The 18,449-nt window shown below is 36.5% G+C and overlaps 1 protein-coding gene across 1 annotated transcript; it reads right to left on the bottom strand.

The window, feature by feature from the left end:
- Nucleotides 1–2,871: 2,871 nt before the first annotated feature.
- Nucleotides 2,872–17,434, bottom strand: LOC139978198 (translation initiation factor eIF2B subunit epsilon-like). Its single transcript, XM_071988136.1, has 15 exons — nt 17,237–17,434; nt 16,372–16,496; nt 15,439–15,627; nt 14,450–14,621; nt 13,592–13,747; nt 12,776–12,861; nt 11,673–11,786; nt 10,231–10,331; nt 8,875–9,020; nt 8,091–8,334; nt 7,202–7,309; nt 6,171–6,379; nt 5,512–5,592; nt 5,027–5,167; nt 2,872–4,810 (listed from the first exon to the last, which is right to left on the bottom strand). The coding sequence occupies exons 1-15, from the start codon at nt 17,363–17,365 to the stop codon at nt 4,748–4,750; spliced, it is 2,064 nt and encodes a 687-aa protein (XP_071844237.1). The 5' UTR covers nt 17,366–17,434; the 3' UTR covers nt 2,872–4,747.
- Nucleotides 17,435–18,449: the final 1,015 nt, after the last annotated feature.

The following is an 18,449-nucleotide window of genomic DNA, read 5'->3' as shown; positions in this document are numbered from 1 at the left end:
TTATGACAAGAATTTGTAGTACTTTCTATCCATTTAGCATCAGAAACTTTCATTTTTTAATAGTTTTTATGTTTTTTTTTTATGTTCAATATTTATTTTTTTCAAGTCAACAACTCTCAAGACATTTTGAGGCGGACATGTAAGTCAGCGTTTTTGGTATTCAGTTTCTGAAAAGTTTACAAAACCCACCAAGTTTTAGGCGAAGATGATATTGTAGTAGAGCTCATCGCCAGATGAACATTAAATAAGTGATTCGTTAACGAATCTGTCGATTTCTTAAACCTTGGTCCGTGCTCAGAAACAGTTTCATGTTTCTATGCAAAATGAGAATCAGGAAATATTTGCTAAAAATGTTTCCAAAATTTTTCAATTCTGTATCGCAAAATGCGTATCAGAATAAAATCCGATGCAAAGTAACAAATTAGGAAATTATCGAATTTTTGCCTTCATTTTTTTCAAATGACACTGACTAGTTCATTAAAACTATAGTCTTTTATTGTTATACAAAATATAAAAAATTAATACCAAAAATTGAGCAAAAATCAGTGCAATGTAGCATTCTTTGTGAGAGGCAAGAATCTTGTTTAATATCAAGACAAGAACTAGTTGATTTTAAAATGGATCTATTAAATCAAGGATTATTGATGATGGATCTCTTCAACATTGGGGAATAATATATTTTGGTATCATTTAGCAGAATGATATGCAAAATGGCCACAAAACTGCCACAATAAAATGCAAAGATGTGTAACTGTGAAAGCAGAGAACGATATGATTTACAGTGTATTATGATATAGAATAAATTTAAGGTAAATCAGTTAAGCAAATCAGTACCTTATATGTATATCAATGGTGTTTTTAGGAAAGTGGGAGAGTAAAACAAAAAAGAATTGCTATGGCAGTATGCTTTGTATAAGCATAGGTAACCACATTGATTGGCAGTATGTTTTGTACAAGTATAGGTAACCCAATTGATTGGTAGTATGTTTTATATGATCATAGGTAACTACATTGATTGGCAGTATGTTTTGTATCAGCATAGGTAACCCCATTGATTTGCAGTATGTTTGGTATAGGCATAGGTAACCCCATTGATTGGCAGTATGTTTTGTACAAGTATAGGTAACCCCATTGATTGGCAGTATGTTTTGTATAAGCATAGGTAACCCCATTGATTGGCAGTATGTTTTGTATAAGCACAGGTAACCCCATTGATTTGCAGTATGTTTTGTATCAGCATAGATAACCCCATTGATTGGCAGTTTGTTTTGTATCAGCATAGGTAACCCCATTGATTGGCAGTTTTTTTTTGTATCAGCATAGGTAACTACATTAATTGGCAGTATGGCAACCCCATTGATTGGCAGTTTAATTTGTATCAGTATAGGTAACCCCATTGATCGGCAGTATGGTTTGTATAAGCATAGGTTACCCAATTGATTGGCATTTATGTTTGGTATAGGCATAGGTAACTCCATTGATCGGCAGTATGTTTTGTACAAGCATAGGTAACCCCATTGATTGGCAGTTTTTTTTTGTATCAGCATAGGTAACCACATTGATTGGCAGTATGGCAACCCCATTGATTGGCAGTAAGTTTTGTACAAGCATAGGTAACCCTATTGATTGGCAGTTTGTTTTGTATCAGCATAGGTAACCCAATTGAAATGAAACCATTACCTAGCACATTCCTTTATATTGGTACGTTTACTTTATATATTTTGTATAAGCATACGTTATCCCATTGATTGGCAGTATTTTTTATAATCGTTTACTTTATAGAACGCAATTCCCAAAGAGGCTGACACCATTTCTGTTTCTAATGTAACATATATTATAAAGGCTGCTAATCACAATGTATTGTAACTGCATGTTAACATTTATGAACATGTACCATAGTTTTGTTTCAGTATTTCCAAGTGTTTGACATTGCATCATCTCATTTTCTTTGGTAAAATAACCTTAACACCCTCTTCTTATTCCTTCTGGAATTATCCTCGACAATGAAATGAAGAATGGGAGGTGAGGGAATAGGTTGGATCAATATTATGGTGTTTAGCTATATGCCCACAAACAAAATGGTGCTAATAAATGTAGAATATTCATTCCTGAAATGTGGCCAAAGGTTTCCAAATTTCTTTATGATCTATATGTAATTAATATCAGTAGAGGTCAAATATTTTGCAGGAAATAAAGATTATTTTAATATGGGAGGATCGTCTACTTCAAATATTTTATAACTTCAATTATTTTATAGAAGAGGTGCTTTTTCTTAACGCATGCATATTTTGACAACTCACGAATAGTTCAGGAAACCATTTTTAGGATCTTTGAAGTAATAAAAGAAAAAAAGAGTGTGCAAACAGAATTATACCAGTGTATATAATGCTGTCACAGTTGAAGTTGAATGAAGGTGAATGTAGAAAATAGCTGCTTCAAAAACAAGACAATAAATAAACAATTATAGATCACAATAAATCCATTACCTTTTTTATATGACTCTACGAATGTCATGGTTTCCATACATCATCCACACACTGGCAGATTGGACAAGACATCTTCCCCCCTCCCTCCCCTTCCCTCTTTCCAGCAACCCAACTGCCTTGTGAAAAGTCATATACACCAGGTGTACGGAGGTCAGGATACAAAATGCATCCTCTTCTCCAACGAGCAATTCGGGTTTGACACCAAAAAAAGTCATCTCTGCGAAAAATTTAATATATATATTTTTTTTGTGATGGAACAGCTTTTTTTTTTTTAGTTTTTTTTTTTTTAAAACAGAGGGTAGGAAGGACTGTAGCTAAATTTCTGGGGCACTTGATTTAATCTTTTTTGTCCCTTCTTTTGTGTTTTTTTTTTAGTGGGGAAGTAAGCGGGGAAGTGGGAAAGTAAGTGGGTAAGATCTTAATTCAATATCAGTTTATCTCCTATTGTTTGGAGAAGAAACCACCTACTGCCTTTGTGGATTTTTAAGGAAGGTTCTATGGTCTCTGGTTCACCTTTCAAAGTAATACCTGAGAAATAATTGTAACTTATTAAGGGTCGGTTAATCTGAAGAGCTTATTTATGACTTATTTGGCAATTTGTTTCTAATTCTTCAACTTGAGAATGGAGGAAGAAAAGGAGCAATTATAAAAAAAAAGGCTCTCTCTTGGATTTGAACTCTAGATAAGGAGTTTGTCTGACTCCCTTTAGTTACAGAGCACTAATCACTTTGCCACAGTAACTGTTAAGAAATAATGCTCATTTCTAATATTTCAACTTCCGAGAATGGGAAGAAGGATAAGAGCGATACAAAAATGCATTCTCTGGGGTTTGAACTCTAGACCAGGAGATTGGCTGACTCTCACAGTTACTGTGGCACTTTAACTGTTGAGAAGAAAAGCTTGTTTTTAATATTTCAACTTTGGAAGGAAGAAAAGAGTACAAGAAAAAAATAGCAGCTTTTTCTAGGTTTTGACCTCTAAACAAATTGATTTCATATTGTCAGTTTCAGATTACTAACCACTTTGCCACAGTAACGGTTAAGAAATAATGCTCAATAATGCTCATTTCTAATATTTCAAATTCAGAATGAAAAGAGCAAAGTGCTGTCTCTGGGGGATTGGACTCCTTTGAAATTTTGAAAACAGCCATTTTTATTATACTTAAAAAAAATTTACCCAATACTTGATGACTTTAAACTATGTATTCTGGTTAAAGGAAATCAGACGAAATTGATTTTCTTAAAAACTGATGTAAAATAAAAGTTAAAAAAAAATATGTTTAACAAAACAAGCTTTTTGTTTTCCTTCTTTATTTTCATATTAACAATGTCCTTGTAATAATAACAAAATCCACGAGCACAAGAAGAAACATCAGTGTGTGATTAGATACGGTGGGGTGATTCAACAGCACCCTGACAAATTTACTCTCAGATTTTAGTCTGCGTAGATTTCCATCATTATTTCTACTTCTGATGGTTTCATGAAGGTACGATGTACGTTATAACAGAGACGTAATAACAATGTACGTTACTAAAGTAGGGTAATGACATGAGAACCGAGTCCTTGGCTGACTACTGTATTTAATACAAACTGATACAGTATTTAATACTTTCTGAACATCGTTGTATTAAGTTTTCTTTGGAGTGTTAAACACTGCTATAAAACCATCAAAATTCAGTATTTCTTAATTGTTTCACATTCAGAACATTCTCTACATTGTCTCCAGAGTTTGAAATATCGACATGATCAAAAGTTCCAGATGATGTCATGGACACCAATGTGAGTTCATCCTCATAGTTGAGTAATGAAAAAAAAAAAATTGTTTTTAACCCCCGACTTGCACTTCACGGAAAAGCACAAATACTTAATATAAATCCTTAATACTTGGGAAGTGTCTTTACCGTTAGGCAAGCATAGATTGCTAAGTGTTATCTAGAGACAATAACTCGTTTCACCACCTTTCACAGCAGCAGAAATATCCAACTTTAATAATTGCAGCAAAGGCTGACCAATGGGATTTTTCAAACACCTCCAAAGGTACAAGAACTGAGCTCTTCGGTGGAGGAGCCATCCCCCCCAATTGACCCTTGTCATGTCACAGTTGTACCCCTGGCTCTGTAAAGGGTACAAGGGTAGTTTTCATGTTCACCCTGCTAACATGCAGTAGCATTCACTTATACTACAGTTCTACTCTAGCGCCGGTAGCGCGTGGCCTAAGGCTCGCTGTAAGTTGCGGATCCGTTCTTCCTCAGTCGTCTTTATCAGTCGTCTTCCTCCTCGCTCTCCTCGTCAGCCTCCTGGAGCCAAGTTATGAAAGGAGTGACCTGCAGATATGAACCGATCAAATATGACGGGTGATTAGGTCACAGGTAACTACAACATATCCTAAATGATCCAAGATGATTAACACCACACATACGGGGGGGGGGGGCACTGATGACATCAAAATGGAGGACACATCAAAATGGATGCAAGTAGATGGCTGTGTTCTCCAAGAAAAAATATACTAAAGAATCATGAAAGACAAACTGTATACTGACCACTTTGTGGACTTGATCTGAACTAGGCACCTGTTGATACCAACTGAGAATGACTTCTTCAGCCAAGACGTCTTCTTCGTAAAACATTAACAGAAACTTTGGAAGAATTGCCAATGTACTACTGTTGTGGCTGCAATGTTCCTGTGTGTAAGGAAAAAGAAAAGGTTTTCAGGGGAGTGGGTAAACATTGTAAAAACTCATATGGGATAAATATATGATTGATGAACACTACAGATTCTTTCATTTTAACTTCATACTGAGACATAAACAGCTTTGGTTACTTCCGATTGTGTCAAAGTCTTATCTTTTCAACACTGAAACAATTGTTTTTTAAATCAAACTAGTTTGGAAGAATAATAATGATTCTCTCATGTTTACTCCAGGTGAGAGAAAATACAATTATCTGAGGGTTAATTTTAATTCATTCAAAATTCAAAGTTGCATAGACCAAAGATAACATCATTCGCATAAATTATCTTTAATACCTGAATGACCCGAAGACAATCTAACTGAGACGCGGCATTCTTGAAGTAGTTGAGGAATAACGGCGACAATTTCTTCACAATCTGTTGAATAGATAACATATATATATTGTTTGCTTTACATGTTTACAGGCTGTCTGGTTTACTTCCTTTCACTTTAAAGGGTGTGAAGACTCGCGCAAAAAGAAACGTCTCATGCCGGTAATCTGACCTAGTTTCGAATGAGGTGTAACAGAAGTGTTAGACACCACCATCGATCCCAGAAAATACACACACAGCTTGCTACCGTCGATAATTAGACACTAGTGTACATGCAGTCAGTACATACAGCTACGGTCAATACCCACAACACAGTGTACATAACAGCGATGGACATCTCAGGTCTAGATAAAAGATAACAAGGTAACACGTTTCATTACTGTCTGCATTTTGTAGCGACACAAAAAAAAACTTCACTTGCAAGCAACGGAAAGTTAACTTTTTCAGATGGCGGCATGCGGTTTGGGGCGAGTCTTCAATGCCTGTAACGTATAATAATTTGTATAATAATTTCTATTTTTCGTACTCACTCCATGTACTCTACAAGTGATGGAACAAATGAATGTACGAATGTTTTGAGACCAGACAAGTAAATCTCAACAAATGGACATGGTTTCACCCACCTTCTTCATGGTCTGTAATAGTGGAGCTGGTTTCACCTGGCCTTTGATGTGAGGCAGTTCAAGAACAGCCTTCATCACCAGCTGGTTCAGTTCTTGTATCGATATATTGTAGGCATGTTTGGACGAGTTCACTTCCAAAATAAGATTATCTACTTTGACGTTTTCCTCCATGGTCCTCTGTATGCTCTCAAGAACCTCGAAGAAAAATACTGAAACACGAAAAAAAAACATGAAATATGTCGAAAATATAAAACTTCAAGATCCAAAGTAAATATCAGGTGGAAGGACTAAACTTTTTGTAGCTGTAATTTACTCTTCTGTAGACAGTGTAGACTGATTTCTATCTCCATACCCAACCTGAAGACAATATCTTTCTACACTTTTCAAAAACAGGTGATATGACCAGGTAATATTTAAAGGACATTGGAGATTTCAAGAATTTTTTTTCGCTCAGATGATGAGTATAGTAAACTGATTTCTTGAGTTGCATGAGCAGTTAAGCCATCATGATAGGGATAAAAAAAAAATATAAAAAAATAAAAAGATCGAAATCAGCTAAGTAGCTACACCTTAAAATCTACCATGACAACAAAACAAGGGTGCCAGAACAGATGGACCATGTGCGATGTCCCAATAATAAGGCAAATCAGAAGTACTTCTTAAGCTTCCTTACAATACCATCCAGTTTGCCACATTTTCCTTTAAAACATTTATACCATACAGACTAAGAACTTAAAATTGGAAACATTTTTTAACATAAATTTCCTTTAAAAATATAGCACCAATTTAACTTCTAATCACATATAATCATACCAAAGTTTCTCAAAGTGGAGGAGGAACACATCGCCCCATCCCTTACCCATCAGGACACATATTGTTATAAAGAGATCATTTTGCCCCTCCCAAATCACCACCCTGGATCACCCAGAGTCTAAGGGGTACCCCAACCTGAAACTCTCTCTAGCACGTCCCAATAATGGGACTGTCAGCTGAAGCTTCTAGTCGCGTAAATTATGCGTTGGATCACTTACGGGCGGTATCATCAGGAGGCGGTGATGAGCTGGGGGAGATGTACGAATCTTCATCAGAATCATCCCCTGAATCATCGTAGCAAGATGCATCCAGAGAAACATTTAAACCTGAAAATTATCAGAAGAAGAGGCGAGAAATGTGTCAGAAATGTCACACAAAAAATCCCTCTCTATGAATCAATTATCCGGTCATATGATCGAGAGAATCTTAAACAGGAAATGACTGACTTAATTCAGGCTTGAAGATGAACGTCTTCTAGTTATTTAATGCCGGGTAAATTTTTAAGGATTTTTTCTGGTTGCCTTTCGAGACAACCTGGTCTCACATTTTTGGTTGTCCGAACAGCAGAATGAAGTTGTCCGAAAAAATGTGGCAAAATGACAAAGAACCACCAATGTGTACATTGTAGAGGGGTTGTGTAGAACACCAGCTTTGAGCCAGCAAAATTTGACTTCTGGTTGATCATAGGCCTACCACTATGTTTGTTTCATTTGGTTATCTCCAGCGTGATGGAGGACAAATACCATTTTATCCTTTTATCTGTTTATGAATATGAATTTGATGTACACAACTGTAGTCATCAACTGAACGGCCCTCCAAAGCTGGCTAAACATTTACCCACAATGTGCAGCCATTTTTGTTCCTAAATTTCAACAAAACACAAAATTTTCTTCTGTACACTGCTTAACATTTAAATGACAGGCTCGAGGGGTGGGGGGAGGGGGGAGTTGAAGGGATGTCAATGCTTACTACAATAAAACATGTTATCAAGATCCTTATTATGCAGAAGATTTGAAGCAAACAGATATATACCAAAGTTTATACACAACAATTAAAGTTATCATTTATGTGTAGATGCTTCTCTTTGAAATCAGAGCAACTGCTCACCAAATGGTGGACCAACCAAATCCTCCGCCTCTTCTTCGTCTTCGCCAAAGATTTCTTGAGGAAGCCACACATGACCTTTGCCCTCGGCACCTACCACCGCTGGATTGGGATGAATCTCGTCTCTGTTGCCCAAGTCGCTTGTTTCGGTTTCCTCAAAGTCGTCCGAACTATTCATCACCTGGCTTTGAGGTCGACTGGTCAGAAGCGTACCGTGTTGGATGATGATATCGGGTCCAACTACCACCTGGAAAAATATTAATAATAAAAATAATAATAGTAATAATAATCATAATATATTTTATTATTATAATAATAATAATGATAATATTAATGATCATAATAATAATGATAATAATAAAAATAATAATCAAAATCATAATAATAATCATAATTATAATAATCATAATAATAATCATTATAATAACAGAATGACACTTATTCAATTTTATTATTCAAAAGGCATTACCACATTCCATTTCCACACTAAGTTCACAGTTATATTTTTTATTCATTATGCAAATTTTATAACCATTTTCCAGTTTCACCACGAAATGTCAGTCATGTTCGTTAACTGATTCATTATCTAACTTGTGTAAGCATACATCCACTTAAGTCTCACTCAGTTCACTCTAAATTTTTAATTTTCAAAGAGGGAGATATCAGGTTGTATGAAGAACACCCAGTTGGCAGCTCCTTTAGACATTCTTCCGTATCTTTCACACAGAATGTTTTTATTTAAGACAAATAAACTTATCTCTCATAAAAAGAAAAAGGAAAGACCTACCTGGAATGACAGAATGCATCCCTTTTGAATAGTGGATCCTGATTTGACTAGAACATTATTACAGAGAATAGAGAAGGTAACAGAACAGTCGTCTTCCACGGTAACTCCATCCCACAGGTAGGCATTCTCTAGTCGTACGTTACTTCCTGTCAAGGATGAAAAAATAAGCTGTCTGGTAACAACTATTAAAAGACTCTTTTAAAAACTCAGCTCGTGAAGAAAAAAATTCATTTGTAAAGCCGTCCCACACACTGCCCCACAGAACTCCATGAGACTCAACTTGACCACCATGACCTAGTTATCGATAGTCGTAAAAAACCACGCGGGTGTCAATGATGTATGTACATTGTATGTCTGATGAGCACATATTGAACTAAACGTGATCATTCACATTTGGTGAAACTAGGCAGTCCCAAACCTGCCATCGCACATGCACGCCCTTCACCAACTGCCAGTCGTGTAAATGCTGCATTCTGGGCTTCTCTGACTGAGGTTATTGTTAAGAGGGCCAAACTGAGTTGGGTTGTCTTGTTAGGTTTGGCAGTGTGAGGCACACGGTAAGGCCTCTCAAATCAATCCAAAAAAAGCTAAGCAGAGACTGGCAAATGTTGACAGGATATTGCAGCCAAAGAAATTACAATAAGACAACAGCTAACTCAAAGATATAACTCGGTATTAAAGCCTTTCTTGGCAAATGTCACTTGAAATAAAGTTGTGAAGAAAACACCAGTATTTGATATTGCAATAGCATGACAAGTCTTGTACAACACCAACCAGACTAGCCTGCATTAAAGTTGTGACCATCCCCGATTACATTGGTATTAAAATTCAGGGTGTCTGTGAAAGACCGTGTCAACATCATCTTGCTCATTAACCTGTCTGCATTCTGTGCGTGTTTTTGTCCCTTCTGTTACTGTTACTTGTCATTTAGCCTCTGAAGAAGATCCTGCTAGGATCGAAACGTCAGGTCAACTCACTTTTACACATTCTCTAACACAGGCTCTCTAGTGGATAGGCAGTTTGCTAACAGTTATATTTTATTTTAATTTCAAAATCATCTTGCTGGATCCCACGGGGTAGATCTTTTACACCATCTATTCAGAGTGTTCTCAACTGTGAAAATGAGCATGGAAGCTTGCTTAGTATAGTACTGTGAACTACTCACAATAGGAGGCTCATTTGCTGAAGCAAGGGCGACCTGAGTGTTCATTGGAGGCATGAAAACTACGAAATGAGGTGGACAATGGGAACAAATTTACCGAGTGGAGTCTGGCGGGGGAGCTAATCTTGTCGGAGTCTGGTTTCCTGGCACAATTTCTGCATTCTATCTATTTCTCTGCACCGTCATAAACTCACCTATTTTGCAGCCACTGCCTATGACCGAGTGGCTGATGAAGGTATTGTCTCCTATGACTGTGTTGCTGCCGACCAAAACATCTTCATCCAAGACACAATCCCTGAAGATAAAACAAGAACTATTACGATCGAGGGCAAGAAAATTCACCATTGGTGACCTTATATATTACTTCTACAAAGAATAGTTAACAAAAAAAATAACAGACAAGAGTAAGTGGAATCTAAAAAATGCAGTTGAAACATTGTGAGCATGTATATTGGTTGAAGCAGTTTCTTCTCATGTTACTGTGTTATGCTAAATGCTAAAAAATGTTAACAATACTGTATCCATGGATGTTGCTAGGGTCTTGTGATTAGGGAGGTGGGGGTGAGGAGGGGGTGTAGAATCATTATATTCCAACTAGAATAAGAATTTTGTAACTTGGTGGATTTGTAAGAGGTGCGGTACCACAAGTTCGAAATTTTCAGCAGCAAACATGATTGGGTTGTCAATTCTTTGTACCTTAAATATGCTATACCGGTACTTAGTAATATGTTAAGGTTCTCAATTGATGCCAATTGGCCAGATTCAGACAATTATAAAGTTAGTATTGTAGTATTTTCAACTTTGTTATGGGTTGTACAAGGAGTTAGAAACAAGATTTCGGTTAATTTTAAGTTCAAATGTCGTCAAATTGACAAATCTGGTCATAATCTAAGCCTAAAATTAGAAATATTAGAAACAGCCTAATGTTATCAATTCAGAAATCAGAATTATCCTGTCAACTTAAGTTATTTTAAGAGATGTTCCATAGATAAAATTTTCCAACTGTCATGTTTTGAACACGATTTTCCAACTATTGAAGATTCAAGCCAATTATTGGGTGGGGGGGGGAGACCCACCCCTAGCTGTATCATGAAAGTTTCAGGGCAAGCTGGTAACACGACCTGACCTCAATTTAAGTGTTAACAAAATAACATTAACACGAATGGATCATATCATGTTACATGAGATGTCACAGCACATATCATGACGTATGCAGTTATGATGTCGGATTCAGTTATGGTCATGATCGGCCGTCATTGTAACTACAGAAAACTACTGAAGGGTCTTATTGCCAACTTTTGTAACAAATATTCCGTTATAAATTACAACAAATTTCATACCTTCCTAGCGAGATATCTTTAGCTAAATACTGGGATCTGCCTGGGGTAAAAAAAATATCATGGAACTTTGCAAACATTGCAGTATAGGCTCCAGTTTGCGTATGCTACATTGTGTTAGGATAATAGTTTTTGTCCCCGAGGTAGAACAGAAATCACTGATATTAAGGGAATTCGGGGAAAAAGCTCATGCCTGTGAATTTTGGTTGTGTCTCCTGAGATACCTTTCCTGAGACACCTCAAATATTATTGCCAACTTTTGTAGCAAACATTGTTATGAATTACAACACATTTCATACCTTCCTAGTGACACATCTTTAGCTAAGTATTGGTTGTGTCTCCTGAGAGAGTAACCTCCTGGGCTTATGTGCTCTGGTACCACTGGAAATACCCATCTGTGGATCATATCCTTGCTGTGAGAGAAAACAATGAAAAACACACTTAAAGCACCTGCACATCTACAGCCCAGAGTCTCGTTCTATGCGACACCGGTAAAAGGCTGCGTACCATTACCATGAAAGTGCTGTAGTTGCAGAATTAAGACTCGATATTTTTTTAGGAAAAGTCAAACAGACCTTGTCGATATTTTCAAGATCACTTTTGATATTACAATTTGATCGTTCAGAGTGAAAAAAAATTGCTTCTGAAAGATGAACAAATTGTTAAGCATCCTGGTGAAGTTTGCATTCCATTTTTGGAGTTTTTGAGATAACAGTATTCGAAGTTGAAATTGAAGCAAACAGGTTTGATGCCATAGAAGGACACTGACAAATACTTCTATGTTTTTAGTAAAGATTTGACATCCAATTTCCTACTCCAATATTGGAATTCATCTCAAGATGAATATACCTCAGTCATTGACATATGGTTAAATTTACATAATTGTTGGAACTCTCATCGATCCAAGGTCAAAACAATACATTGAAAAAAAAAGAGCAAAATTTGCTGTCAGCATTCAACTATGACATCACACCTGTTTGCTTCAAGTTCACTTTAAGGTACAATCTGTGACAAGTTAAATTATCAATATCTCGAGAAAGCTATCAAGGAATTGCATGCAAATCTCTTCAGGATGAGTAGAAAATGTTACTCTCTTTTATCGGTCCAAAAAAAATGTTCTCCTCTGAACTTTTGATGCAAAACAAAGTAACAATATAACAAGAAGATCCACTCAGATGTTATAAGTTACCATTTTGTGACAACAACGCAGATGGTCGCGACTCATACCTTGAATTCTAGTTTAACTGCCAAAGTTTCTGCAGAATCTCAGATATGTTCTGCACTCACTACTATAAATGACTACAACAGACATCAAGATTGTTACGATAGACATCGAGTGCCTAATATCTAGAAACTGTCGTTGTGACATGTCCAACCTTCGAAAACCACGATCGGAACTTACCTTACAGAATCATACAAAGGTAGATTGGCGACTCTGGTAGCGTACTCATCACGTAAGACATGGAGGAAGAGCTTGTTACCTTCAATCTAAGGTGAGAAATCATGGCAAGATACTGGTTACGTCAGGTCCTCTGAGACTTCTATCCAGGCCCCCCTCCTCACTCCACCCCTACTCCCCGATCCTGAGATTTCTAGTCAGGGCCCCTCCTCACTCCACCCCCCCCCAATCCTGAGACTTCTAACCAGGGCCCCCTCCTATTCCACCCCCACTCCCCGATCCTAAGGAGAACGCCCCAAGAAAAACATATGTATATGAGGTATATGAGATGAAATACATCACTTATTCATCCCAATTCCACAACCCTGACCCTGCCGATAAGCTTGGATTGCTCTGAAAAATGTGAAAAAGTGGCACTGCATAAAGGTTGTGGTATACTTGAAAATGCCTGGCTCAGCATCAGTCACTCAGGTTTTAAATCTAACATGATATTACATGTCAATGCAGATATTAAAATAAAAACCATCGATGCAAGAAACTATACTTCAGCATTTTTTCTGTCCATATGTTTTAGTTTAACTGTGTTCTACAGGGAGTGACCTAAAACAAGTCTACCTTTTTCTTTCCTTTTTTTTTCCCTTTGCAATGTACATCAACATCGTATCAATTAATATTTATTTGTTCCACATGTGTACGTTGTGATAAAAAAAAAAAAATGAAATGAAAAATTTATATCTTTCATCTTTTATAGTTTTTAACCAAATCAACCATCAATGAATGTTCAATCATTAAATGACATTTAACCTCTTCCATTTTTACCTCTTCATTGATCAGAAGTCCGCGGATGAAATCGTTCTTGGTTTTGTAATCAAAGTTATCGACGAAGAGTTCCACCACCCTTGGGGTGCACACACATATATGAGTATCAATGAGATCATGGCGAACAGTCATGCTACTATGCTCCTGAAACAGATTCTGGAACAGAACAAAACATAGAAATAAAGAGCAGATTTTAAGACTCATTTGTACAATAATATCAGGGCCTGACAAAAACAAATGTGAAATGCTATTCTACTTGCAAAGTTTGGTATTACCAAAAACTGGCAGTGCTCTAAGGAGTAAAATAGTCATGCAGCATTATTAACTTTGTTGCCCTTTCATGCCCACACCGGACCAGACCAGACCCATTTCTCCTTCTTGAATGAGGTTTTTCCTATCATGTCCATATATATATATATATATATATATATATATATATATATATATATATATATATATATATATATATATATATATATATATATATATATATATATATATATATATATATATATATATATATATATATATATATATATGTATATATATATATATATAAATATATATATATATTTATATTACATATACATCAAAACATGAAATAAAAAAATTAAAATGTCACAGTCTTTCACTTGCGCAGCAAAATAAAAAGAAAACTTGAAAAATACTCATTGCTCATACTCATTCAGCAATGAGCCTGGTGTAAAAAAAAATCACGGAAAGCAAAAATCGTGGTATAGGCCCCAGTTTACATATGCTACAGTGTGTTAGGATAATACTTTTTGAGCCTGAGGTAGAAAAGAAATCACGGATATTCCGCGAATTCGCGGAAAAAGCTCATGCCTGCTCATTACATACCAATGGGAGTTTTAACTTCCTTTTCCCCTGCAGTCTTTGAAAGTTCAGCACCCGCCCGGACGGTCCCGTCACCATTAGAAACTCTTCCTCTCTGTTTCTTGTTCTGTGACCTGGCTTAGCTTGTTTGTTGATGAGAGTCATTACAGTGGACTTGTCTTCTAAGAATCGTTTTCTGTCAACAAATTGGAAAGTAAGACAAGATGTTACACACAAGAGCAGTATATATAATAATTGGTTTGTCTGACAGCCATGATGCCAGATGCCTAATTTTAGTAATGGATCGCTCAGTTAGGAGTTTAGGATGTTACGATGCTCGAATTTTGAACTGTCACCAAAACCTTGAGAAAGTATGAATGATGTACTTTTAATTTCTACCCATATTAGGGTGTCTCTGACTGACAAATTAAAAGTTTGTTGTATGCTTCCCTTGGTGAACACAACTAAAACAAACGAAAATTCTACATCCGTATCTATGATGTTGAAAGGTCTCATAAAATCCAGGTACGTATTAAACCCAAGATTTGACGTATTAGACATTTACCAAAGGTACATTGCTGGACTCTAACCAAAAGATGCTTCTCTCTTTATAACTAGAACACAAACCATGTACTTAAAGACTGTATTGTCTTGATAAGCACCAAACTGTGAAGCATGAGAACAAGTTATAATGTAGAAGGAAAGATGCCAGTGATATGAAATTGATATTTCAGACACACTAGTGACGCAAAGGAATAATTCCTAATGATTTCTTTTCGATTCCAAAACGACTCTTCATCCTTGAACTATTCGTATGGAACAAGCAGCTATTTTTCTTTTTCTTTTTTTTCCCCTTTATTATTTGAAATAAAACTTAAATACTGAAGCTAATGCACTGATATTGTCATGAGATTTTTAAATTGACAGATGGGTTTAGTAATTTACCAAAAATCACACGGTTTAAATTATGAAGGATTAAGTACTACATCAAAGCATCTTTAAAGAATACTGACTTGTGAATTTCGACTATGTCCTTAAGCTGCATATTTGAGATGACATCTCCGTTGACCAGTATGAAGTGAGATCGGAGCACCCCTTTCTTAGACTCCATCTCCCTGATGGCATCTCCCATCGACGTGCAGGTATCTGACACGATGGTCGTAATTGTACATGGAGAGTTGCTTTGATTCCACTTGGAAGAACTGGTGGGAATTCAAATAAAATAAATTTCTCCAAAGAAAGTAGTATCAACAGTAACCAAACCACAAAGGAATAGTGAAACAAACATGAAGTCCTGTACTGTAAATATGATCCACAACCACAATACTTGCTGATACCAATATAGCTTGATACATATCATTACAAAATCATTGGCAAATCACTAGCATGTAATATTACAAATGATAGATATCTATAATGCAGTGAGACTTGAGTAGATGGCCAGACTGAAAATTACTGGTACCGACTCATCTTGACCTTCAAATTACGTGACTCTGTTCACGAAAGAAAACTGTATTGATCATATGACTATATAGCAGCCAATGACCTTAATATCGGAACACAACAGATCAGCTCATAGTAATCATACAAAAAATTATTCACAATTGTTTAATTTCAGCAACATTATGGAAATATACCGTAATAAATGCTTAAAGGAATTCTTCAATCAGGCAAACCAATATTACGAGTAATTCGTTCAATGGGCTTGCATAGCCTATAAATGTAACATTAGGCTTGCCCCAATAGTATGGGCCCAGTTGGGTTATAGGTCGATTGCATAATGAACAGGTACCCTGGGGACCAACCAAAATTAGTGAACTGGTACCCAGGAGCAAATTTTTGAACTGTTGCAAACAACACTATCAATCACCCATGGTGGGAGGGGGGATGGGTTACATAATCTTTTGTTCAAGATAAGAGTGAAAAAGTTCAACAAAATGGCTTACTTGACATGGTCTTTGATTTGATCAGCATGAGCACAACAGAAAACGAAGATCTCTTGAACACCAGAGGATGCAAGAAACTCAATTGTGTAGTCAATCAATGGAATATTCACCAATGGCAACAAGACCTACATTGAAAACAAAATTGCTCAATAAGACAAGGCATATACAGATAATGTTTACTTCATAATGGAGAAGTATGTCTTAAACTTAGAGAATAGCCTGGGGTCAGATTAAACACCCAACATAGCCAGTCATACATCTTAGTACTATCTAGCCTGTTACCATTAGTTTTCACCACAGGTTAGGCACTGGCAGAAACAAATGTCCCTCTGCATAGTCTAGGCCTACTTGGTTAGACCCTACTAAACTTAAGCTAACTTTAATCGAACCTTTCTAGACTTATGTAGTGGGAACGCAGGTGAACAGATATGTCTGCTCACAATGCTTTTTGATCAACATTTCAGTCAGTCAGGAAGAAATATACAAGTTTATCTTTACCAAAGAGCAAAATAAATGATACATATTATGATATGATGTAATAGTTAGTATTATTACTACATTTCCTGAAATTTCAATCAAACTCCGTCCAAATGAAAGCATAACACACCTAGATAAAGGGCAAAATGTTTTTACCCCACAGAGATTGATTCTGAGATTGGAAAGGATACCATTTAGGAGATTCAATTAGACTACAACTAAAATATAACTTTACGCTTTTTGTGTAATTATGGGCAGCGAACACTACGATGTACGATGTTATGAACAGTAAGGCTTAGGTATATGCCCTGTTTACCGTTATTCCTAGGGATAGTCTACAGTAGGCTAGCCTATGTCAAGTGCTATGTGTTGACTGTAAGCAACCTACTCTTGGCTTCTCAACTGTGAGAGGCAAAAACTTTCTATTGAAGCTATCAGCGATCACGAGAGCTTGCAGAACATCTTCTTGCTCCAAAATTTCAGAGCTTCTGTTAGAATTATCCTTCTTAGAAGACATTTTCTCTCCATATGGTAACGGTTAAGTGTACAGCCGTAGTGTTTCTCGGTATTAATGCGTTTGTACTAGATTTGCGAAATTTAGCCGACAACGTGTATCCTTTTCTGACCACCTCTGTACGGTTTGTGACACGACGTTTGCTGCAACCATCTGCACTGCGAGACTATCAAGCTCCCCTCCAGGTGACCCCCAGTATAGTAAAAAAAACCTTTCCCATTATTCCCGTCCACATGGCCTCACCAGTGTTACCCAATGTAAAGTTGCCTTTGGTTTTACAACTTTCCTTCTCCTTACGGGTCAGTTTCGTAAGAAGCGAGGGTAGGGTGATAGACTCGGATACTCTTTTAGTTTTACTGACAAATGTGGCATTACTTGCGTGAACAACTTGTGAGGTCTTTCACAGACTAATGAGAAATATTGAACTTTATGTGGATTGCATATTCAACGTTTGTTAATATTTTCCCCTACATATTTTCATCTAGTATACAACGATCTCATAAATGAAGAGAACAATTAGAACATGCATGAAGGCAACCCATGGAGTTTCATGTCAAGACTCATGCCAGAGGCACATGGCCTTACACCTTGGAAGTATATGGGCATGCAGGCCTTACGGTATACGATGATTTTGTGAAACACTTCTCTTAAAACCTGTCAACTTCATTGACCTTCTGAACTTTAGCATTGTTTATTAATAAATACGCTCTAATAATTGAAAATCATTATTTTCTACATGGGCAAGGCACTTTCAACCATTCTGTCGAGTTGACATGAACATAATAGCCGCAACAGAACCTATAGGTATTATTTATGACCTCGACTTCGTACCTTTGACCTTATGACACCATCACTCTCAGAGACATGTCGGGCAAGTCTGAAGCACAAGTTTGCAACGCATTGCCTAAAAATTTCAGGAATTTTACCTGTAGTTTTTATTGACTAACTTCTTAACCTTTGACATTTTTTATAATTTTGACACGCTCGTAGTGACCAAAACATATCTATTACCGTGATATTGGACCTCTGACCTTTGAATCTATGCTCTTGGCCTTTCTTTTAAGGTGTCTACTCTAATGCCATTCGA

The sequence above is a fragment of the Apostichopus japonicus genome, chromosome 13, assembly GCF_037975245.1.
Source record: "Apostichopus japonicus isolate 1M-3 chromosome 13, ASM3797524v1, whole genome shotgun sequence".
Classification (NCBI taxonomy): domain Eukaryota; kingdom Metazoa; phylum Echinodermata; class Holothuroidea; order Aspidochirotida; family Stichopodidae; genus Apostichopus; species Apostichopus japonicus.
Note: the sequence above shows the minus strand (reverse complement) of the source record. Positions and strands in the feature narration are given on the sequence as shown.

What these genes read in the sequence shown, in the direction of transcription:
- LOC139978198 (XM_071988136.1), bottom strand. Translation starts at nt 17,365, where the DNA reads ATGTCTTCTAAGAAGGATAATTCTAACAGAAGCTCTGAAATTTTGGAG. An exon ending in CCTTTGTATGATTCTGTAAG is followed by an intron (nt 11,787 to 12,775) that starts GTAAGTTCCGAT and finishes TTTCTCTCACAG; the next exon opens with CAAGGATATGATCCACAGAT. An exon ending in TTTGGTTGGTCCACCATTTG is followed by an intron (nt 7,310 to 8,090) that starts GTGAGCAGTTGC and finishes GATAATTTTCAG; the next exon opens with GTTTAAATGTTTCTCTGGAT.